At 40.7% G+C, this 9,495-nt stretch overlaps 1 protein-coding gene across 3 annotated transcripts in view; it reads right to left on the reverse strand.

Moving 5' to 3' along the window:
• Positions 1-513, reverse strand: part of Il1rl2 (interleukin 1 receptor like 2) — a 40,095-nt gene extending 39,582 nt beyond the window's left edge. Inside the window, exon 1 of one of the 3 annotated variants that reach the window (XM_048810486.1) lies at positions 203-409. Coding sequence is in view for 1 of the 3 variants with exons in the window: in XM_048810484.1 (XP_048666441.1) it covers positions 9-137 (129 nt within the window). In the remaining 2 variants the exon portion in view is untranslated. The other 2 variants (XM_048810484.1, XM_015504958.2) reach the window with 2 other exon arrangements.
• Positions 514-9,495: the final 8,982 nt, after the last annotated feature.

The following is a 9,495-nucleotide window of genomic DNA, read 5'->3' on the forward strand; positions in this document are numbered from 1 at the left end:
CACCAGACCTGAGGGATAACGCAGGCTCGACCCCTCGGCCAGGTCACGGGTCGCCTCCCCAAGGCAGCCCCGCCAGTCGGGGAGCGCCCCGGGAGTCCTGATCTCTGGCCTCCCAGTCGTGCACATTTTTGTGTCATCTGTCACTCCACACCTTTCCCACCGTCAGCGCGCCACCTGCGCCTGGCCCGGTCAGTCTACCTGCCTGCGAAATCCGAGGGAGCAGGTCCCAGAAGAGAGAAAACAGGTCCCGAACCCCGTCAAGGCGTTTTAATTCCTTGGCACCTCCTGTCCTCCGTGGGAGGGGTAGGCCTATCTTCCCCAGTGGAGGGCAGAAAGGAAGGGGAAGTGGGTTAAAAAATCCTTTTTGCCTGATTACCCAGCAGACAGCAAGTTCTTCATCACTAGGAATGTCTACTTAAATCTTCCAAATCGTCTCTGTAAATGAACTATTCATTCTTTCAAATCCCATGTGAGCAGTTATTAACACGCCCTGCGTTGGCCTATATGGAAGCAATTGGAAGCCACCCAATGGCTTCTAAGGAATGTTCTTAATCTGCCTGAGTCACGCCCTTTAACTTCTGTGAAGCAGGCATGGCATGGTAATCCTCCATACCCTTGAGTCTGAAGACTTTTGCCTAAAAATTTCTCAATAGATCATGTCAACAGGGACCTGTTAGCTTGGCCATCAGGAGTCACTCCCAAGTTATCCCATGGGCACTGAAAGAGAAAAATTTAAATTGTAATTTCCATTCAATGGATTCATAGGCAAAGCTATTTCTAGTGGTCTTCCTGGGATTAAAGAGAATGAGGAGGAAATAAAAGAGCAACCACGGGAGCAGAGAGAATGCAGTAATTGCATTAACAGCAAAGCATCTACACCTAGAAAATATTGAGAATTTCAAAGCCTTTGCTTGTGTGGGTTATGCCTGCCAGTATTACTATACTTGAGATCATAAAGAAGAACTCTAAAATACTTACTTTCTCATTAATTTTAAATAATGACCCTATTGCATGTTGAAATAAATATATGCATTTTGTGAAAATGACTATACTATCAAAAACAAACTTATTGAGAAGAGTGTGATTGCTCTACATGCTTATAAATTTTTTGAGTATCTGGCTTAATAGAAGATTAAGTGGATCATCCCATCTGCTTCTGTATCCAGTCTCATGATATAATATATCATGTCATCTATGAAAAAGGCCACCTTACACTAGTGAGAATTTAAAAAGTCAAATGAAGTCTTACTATGGTTATGAAAAGAGTTTTGATTTCACAGATCTCTTTAAAGGGTCTCTGGGAGTCTCCTAAGTCTCCCACACTTAGAGAACTTCTTTGTTAAGCTCTAAATGAATATCTTTATTATTTTCCCCTAACATCAGCATTGAATGAGCCTTGTCTGTACATATTCAGGGTTTGTCTTCGCCCTAAGCAAAACAAAGATGTGACTATAAATAATGTGATTCGAATAGAGAACTGAGGCAGGATAGAAGAAATAAAATTATGTAGAAAGGAGACATAAAGAAAATATAATTTTAACATATTTTCCAGGCCTGCCATTCCCCAAATCATTCACTTTCTCAGGACTGTCACTCTCAAATATCTGGGAAATCTGTAACTCTATCTCGTGTACTGTTAAAGAGACATACAGGCATATTTTAAAAAAAAAAAACCTGCAATTTAGGGGACTTTTCAATGTTATTTACTGAATTGGATCATGGAGACCCCGTGTCAAACTAAGGCTCCTCAGAATGTGCAGAAGACCAGAAAATGTCTTAAGATCACTAGACTAATGTCATCCTCTTATACCTTCCCATATTACTCCTTGTGGAGTGTCCTTTAAAAGAAGAGTCAGGAACCCAAAAACATGCCTCTCAAATCTCCAGATGTCCCACATTCTCCTTTGAATGTCTATTCTTTGCTTTAAACAAACAAACAAAAACCCTCTGTCTCTGCCAACATGTGCTGAAATTTTTTTCTGTTGTATGTCAAGGACCCTGCTTGTCCTGAGTCAAGTTTTCCACTCTTGAGGAACTCCTTGGGACCCTCTTCCAGTGATATATTTTTCTTTAATGACAGAACTATTGCCCTGAGCAGTGTTGCAGATTATTTCCGAATCTCTTTATTTATGCTCCTTTTCCATTTGTACCTCCTGAATATATGCACTCTTGTGTCCTATCTTGTTTCTGTGGTGTGAGGACTGGCATGTACACCTATTCCATTTGAAGTAGATGCCACAAAGTTTGTGAGGTTAGGACAGTGAACCCCCCATATTGACTGGTTTTTACTGGACCTTACTGACATTACACTTTGCTAGTGACTTTAAGGATCTGATTATACTTTCCAGGATGGTCACTTGCATTTTCTGATACATGGAGAATGAATTGTTTGGGTTTTGAAGACAGAACTGATTTGGCGATTGTAAACTTTGCAATGAAAAACAACATTATGTTAAGTGAAATAAACCAGACACACAAAAACTAGTACTGCATGTTCCCTCTCATAGGTGGAATTAAAAAAAAAATAAAAATCAACTTGAATGTAGAATAATAACTAGTGGGTTGATAATGAGGTAGATGAAGGGAACCTGTATTTGATCAACTCATGCTGTATTTGTATTGAAATATCACACTGAACACCATTCATATGTACAATGAATACATGCTACTTAAAATTTTTTTTAATTAAAAAAAAGGAAGAAACTGTAACATTTATTGCAGGTTCTCGGTTGCCCTGAAGCTGGATAGCATGGTTTGCCAATGAGAAAGGGGAAGAGAGAGATTCAAATGGAATTTCTTTTACAGAGGCTCCAGGTGGGCAAGTTTAGTTTTGCTTTGTAACGCACTTGAGAAAAGTTGCTTTATGCTGAAACTTCCTGGATTCAATCACTCCATCTTCCATTCTATTCTTCAATATTAAAATTTTCTCCTGAAATGTAGACCATGTAGTATTTAAGGGCTACAGAATTCAAAACAAGTCATAAGTGACGTTAGCAAGGTCCAGCTTACAATCAATATTCATCCAGTTTCCCGTGTATATTCCTCCCACTCTCCAAACTAACTATCCAGACTTGGTGCTTATCATTCCTCTGTGTGTGTGTGTGTGTGTGTGTGTGTGTGTGCGCGAGCACATGCATGCTCCTTAAGCAGTAGAATATCCTATTGTATTAATTTGTCCCGATTTGTATGTCCATCTCCTTTGGACAGTTTGTTCCAGATTTATATTTTGCTTTACAGGTGTGCGGCTGTGACAATTCTTGTGTCTGTATTTGAGTGCAATTGCAGGATCAATGTGAGGTAGGATAAAAGAAATGTTGTAAGAAAGGAGACAAAAGGAAGCTGTAACTTTCATCTGTAAACCCTGTGTTAAAGTTCCTCATTCCAGCCCCCTTCACTGCCAGACCACTTTTTATCCCAGGCTTGTTACTCCCAAATGTCTGAAAAATCTACAAATCTTAAAGATACTTAATTCCACTCATTAATAAAAATTGCCCTGTGCACTGTTAATCAGCCCATATAATGTACTAGCACATATGTTTTTAAAATAGATCAAGTTAAGTTTTCACCAGGACAAAGGTCTTAATATTCACACCCTGAGTTTGAGAGGTGGACCTCAAACCCAGGGTGTGAGTATCCCTGACATCATCGCAAGGACATCAGAGGAACCTCAGGACCGGTCAAAGTGAAGCACAGATTAAATATATTGAGGGAAAGAAAGGCATGCACACTCTGAGAGAAGGGATAGAGTGTGGACATCGGAGAGGAACAGGCCAGCTCCATCTCAGCTGGGCATATTTATACACATAAGATCAATATTAAGGGACAAGAGCTAATAGTGTGTTTTTCGTTCTCCTTTGTGTTGGTATCTGGGTGTGTTGACAATTACCAGGACAGAAGGGGTCATTTCCTGACATGACTTTATCAGGATGGGGGTCATTTACTGATGTGTTGATCGTTAGAAATGAGTGAAGGATGGGGGGTCACTTTCTTCTTTGTTTTCTACATGTTCTACATTATGAAAACAGTGCCACATTAGTGTACCTGTGGAAAAGTCTAATGATTGATTTAATTGTGCTGTTTGTGATCAAGATATGTAAAAGTAACTATCAGATCTGGAGTTTAAATAGTGGTTACTCCTGTATTGACCCTCATGTCTCCTTTCTACCTATTTTTATGTCTTCTATCGTACCTCAAAAAGAGATACAGGAAGGAGAGGGTCATCATTATACAAAGTACATGTATGAAGATGTGAACAAAAAGAGATATAGTATTTTAAGAAATCTATAATACAGGGTACATTCCAAATATTATCTGTTGACCTGGTAGAGGAGACATTAACTTAAATATCCTGAGAGTCACCAGACTACCATAAACCATCTTATGACCACCAGAAGGGTGTCATCTCCAAGTACTTTCCCATGCTTACCCTTCACAAGGTTTCCTTTAAAAAGAGGAGCCCATGCCTGGTGTGATGTTGCACGCCTGTAACCCCAGAAGCTTCGGAGGCTGAGGCAGGAGGATAGCAAGTTCAAAGTCAGCCTCAGCAACTTAGAGAGGCCCTAAGCAACTCAGTGAGACCCTGTCTAAAATAAAAAATAAAAAAGGGCTAGGGATATAACTCAATGGTTAAGTGCCCCTGGGTTCAACAACAACAAAAAAAACCCTTAGACCCTAAAAATGCATGTCACTCTCAAGGTCACCCACAATCTCCCTTGAATGTGTACTCCTTGCTTTCCTGAATAAATCACGTCTTGTGCCTCTGCACATCTTGAAAAGTCTTGTCTGCAATATATGTCAAGGACCCATCTGTGGTCCCCACTCTGGGACCTTCTCAGACTCCCTCTCATGACAGTTGAACAGAGGCATCTTCAACTATGTTAGCAAATTCCTACTTTTTTCCACAGTCATATTCTTTAGAGAAGAAGAGTTTCATTTCTTCATATTCTTGACAATATTTGGTAATGTTACAATAGTAAATATTGCGAGTTTTGCCAGTCTGGTGGTATAAAACCTATCTTGTGATTTTTTTTTCCACTTCCTAATTACTAGGAAAGAGGAACATCTTTGCTTATGTTATCAACCATTCATATTATATTCTCCATGTGAAATCCCTTTCATGTTTCTCCTTTAACCCACTTGTCTGCATGCCTTCATATCACCTATCTGCAAGGAACCCATTCAATTCTACCTCTAAAATCTCATGTGTTTGCCTTCACAGGGAGGCGCATATGTCTCACTGTATTCTCCCAGCAACACCCCTCATCTCCACTTTGATCATTGTAAGATCTCCATCAAGCCCTGTCAGACCTGAAAGAGATGTTTGACAGGCATTGATATTTTATCCTGGTGCCCCCAACTCCACTTATCTCATTCTTTCCCATTTGGGCAGTCTGAATATTCTTAGCCAGTCCTTTAAAAGCACCATTCACTAGGTGAGTAACTGACATTTTCTATGGATTTATGTGTTTATAATTCAAATCAACTCCCTCTAGAGATTCATTCTCTCCTTTTAAGAGCTAGCAAAAGCAGGTCATCTGTGTGTGATGGAGGTGTTGAGGGATTCTGATCGGCTGACTTTTACCTTCAACATATTTAATCCTCAGTCCAGTACATGATGCATATTCAGAAGATATTTTTAGTAAATATTTCATATAAAATTACATTTTACCTGATGCATAGTGCCTTTTATTTGTTCTGACTAAACATCTGATGATTTTTCACTGGATATAATTTGCAACTACAGTTTCCTAGTAAGCACGTAGTAGAACTTTGTTCACAAGCATGGATCAAATGGCCCAAAATCCAACATTTGGGGCCCCACCAAAGTCCTTCCATTTTTATATGTCCTGTCTCTGAAATTGGGAAAACATAGCAGCAATTTCATGGTAGACTTTTATTATTGGAACGAAATGAACTTCCAGAGATAGAAGACGCAGTGGGAGACACAAGGATGGTGCTAAGAGCAGCTGGTTTGCTGCAGGCCTGAGCCTAACCCCACCCTCCCACACATCCACTGACTCCTCAGAGCTGAGTACAGTTCCCGCAGAGTGCCAGATGATGTGCTAAGTGCTGGAAACAGCTGGAGAAGAGCTCTCTTGGAGCTTCAAATCATTCCTTTGTCTAGTCATGAAGAAAGTTTGAAAAGATGATTTTAGGCCCATGAGAACCATGTAGGATATCAGATAGGAACAAAGATGAAGCAGCCACCAAGTAGGTATCTGGGGGAAGAGCTCTCCCCATAGAAGGAAGAACCAGTACAAAATCACTAAAGGAGGAAAGAGTTTGGGAATTTCCAAACTGAACCAGTGTGACCAGCTTATAGCAAATGGGTGGTGGGGGGCAAAAAATGTAGTCATGGATATAGGCAGATGCTAGATAATACAGGGGCAGGTAGCCAAAATAAAAAAAAAATGGGTTTTATTCTAAGTAAAATTAAAAGCTATTAGAAGATGTAAAGCAGAAAAAGATTAATCTTCTGTACATTTTTAAATGTTATTGTTACCACTAGACCCCACCAAAATGGCTAAAATTAGAAAGATTGAGGACACCAAGTGTTAGTGAGGATGTGGAACAACTCACTCTCCACCACTGGCTGAGCATGAATGGGCACAACCACTTAGGAAAACCATGTGGTGAACTCGGCTGAAGCTAACCTAGCAAATCCACTTGAGGGATACCCCAAATGAGAACCCCTACAGATGGTCACCAAAAGAGGTAGTTGCCAGCATGTTCTTAGCCTCAGTATTCAAGATAGTCAGAAACAAGAAAGTACTCAAATGTCCATGAATAATAGAAGGGATAAAACAGATGTGTAGAGTCACACAATGGGATAGTATCCGGGCATGAGAAACGTGCTAACACAGACAACAATAAATAAATCTCACAAATATAATAGCTAGCAAAAGGAAATAGATAAAAGGGAGATCATCGTACCTAATTCCATAAATAAAATATTAATCTAATACAATCAGCTCACAGAGGAGTTACCACACCAAGTTCCTGACAGACTTCCTCTCCTGCATCTTTTACTGCCTCTGAACTCACAACAGTTCCCAGTGAACTTGTTTCTCTGTGCCTGACATTCTCCTAACCAATAGTCCCCAATAGTGCCCACACACCTACTCCAAAGGATATGTCCAAAATACTTTGGTCAGGGATTTAAGATCTTTTATAATAACAACTTTCTCTTCACCCTTTGGTTTGGCACATGGTTAGCACTAATAAATGTAAGCTTGAGAGCAAACATGTTTCCCCCTTGGAATTTGGGGAAGGTCATGGGGTCTGGTTTTAAGAAACACAAGAATTCAGAAACAAGTAAGTAGAATGAGGGATATCATTTAACAATGAAAAGTGTTAACAAAACAACTAAACAAGCAAAAATGATGGTCTCCATCCATAGCCTTAAGGCAAACGAGAAGCCAGGGCTGGCTCAAAATAATAGGATAACCAAATAAGATGGCTGAGGAGAGAAAGTGGAGTTGTGGGCAGGCAGAATGAACCACACAGGCAAAAGAGAAGTGGATTCCCACATGAGCTGGGAAACATGCAATGCCCTCTCACTAACAAAGTCTGAGGAATCTATGCCCAGGACGGTTAAATTAAGAAAAAACCAGTGAACACCATAGGAATGGTTATCAGTGAAGCCCTTCCCAGACCCGGAAGCCAAACCCAGTGACACTTAGGCTCACTTCCAAGTCAAATGTTCTAAGACAAGACAGGCGTGGTAGTGCACTCCTGTAACCCCAGAGGCTCAGGAGACTGAGGCAGGAGGATAACAAGCTCAAAGCCAGCCTCAGCAAAGAGAGGCACTAAGCAACTCAGTGAGACCTTGTCTCTAAATAAAATACAAATAGGGCTGGGGATGTGGCTCAGTGGTTGAGTGCCCCTGAGTTCAATCCTACCACCCCACCCCCGCAAAAAAAATAAAAAGTTCTAAGACAGATAAACTTCATAGACTTTCCCTTTGTGATTAAATTAACTTCCCAATTGGTTAAGCACAGCACTAGAGAAGTCAACAGGATCACAAGAGCCCAGATTCAGGAGATACCGGTTCAACTGGTCTAACGGCTGCAAATTTTAGAGACTGCTGAGTTAGAGACTGGGGTTCAGATTTAAAGTGAACATACAGGATTTATGTACCTGAATCAGCCAACCCAACTCAGGAGAACCCTGAGCAACACGTATTAAGATGAGCAAGTTTTGGCTTTACTCATAACCACCTATTTTCTGTAATTCTTACTCTCCATAATGTTCACACACACACACACACACACAGAGGCATGGGCTTTCATACTTTGTTTATAAAATAAATGTTATTACATTCCATTAAATTTCCTTTCATTTGTTTCCCCCATGTACATTTTTAAGTGCACTCTTTTTTATTTTATGAATTCTTGCTATTGTAGTGGTGCATTTGTTTATTTCATTTTAGTAAAAGAAGAACTTTTCATTTTATCTGTACTCATCCAATGGTAAAATTAAGGAAATATATTTTGAGATTCTATTCCAGGTACTGGATGGAGATTTTCTACATAGTAACACCTTATAAAACAGGAAGTACAGTTTTACAGATGAAAAAACTGGATTCAAAGCAATTGAGGGGGATGAGGTGGGAAGGTAGACCTCCTATAGGCTGACAGGAGAAGGGTCTCAGGATGGGAGGAGGGCAAGAGAACATCATGCTATTTTGCAAGGAGACATCAGGTCTGGAGGACATCCTGTTACTTGTTGCCCCTGACAGCTCCAACTGCAAAGGCTCCTTAACACCTGTTACTGTTCCTAGCAGCTTCAACCATAATATCTCTTTCTTAGCGATTCCTACCCTTAGCAAAAGCTAATCAATAAATCTACCCCATTCTGTAGCACTCTCTCTTCTCCAAAAGACGTCCCAAAACACAAGATTGGACCCATCCTCTTAATTGTGTAAATAAGGTATTAAGATTGTGCACTCCTGATTGGCTTATTAAACCAGAGCCTAAAGAGCTTGATAGGTCCAAGCTGGCATTCCTCATTAAAATAGTTCCCACCTGAAAGAATTCCCCACGCAAAGACACTTCGCCGGGAGAATTCCAATTTTATTGCAAAAAGCTGTGTGCTTATATAGAACTAAGGGGAGATGGTAGGGCTTAGATAAATGGCAGGCCACCCGTTTATTGGCAAGTTCTTCCAGATATCAGCTCCGGAGCCCAGGAATTAGTTCTCATTGGGGCTAAGATTTGAAATTGGCGCCGGCGGGAGAGTTCACACGGGCGGGAACTTTTCGCGCCACTGCAGAAAAGAAGAAGGTAGGAAGAAGAGGTGCTTAGGCGCCATGTTGGGGTTTTTTCTCTGGGGTATGGCTGCCATTTATACTTTTCCCAACACCACCAATCACCTGTGCTCGGCCATCAGGTATGCCTTTAAAACTCCCTAGACAACAGACACTCGTTGGTATCCTCCTCTTGGGACCCCTCCCTCTTCAGGAGCCCTTCCTTCCTTCCTTCCTTCCTTCCTTCC

Source organism: Marmota marmota, unplaced genomic scaffold (assembly GCF_001458135.2).
Source record: "Marmota marmota marmota unplaced genomic scaffold, marMar, whole genome shotgun sequence".
NCBI classification, from domain to species: Eukaryota; Metazoa; Chordata; class Mammalia; order Rodentia; family Sciuridae; genus Marmota; species Marmota marmota.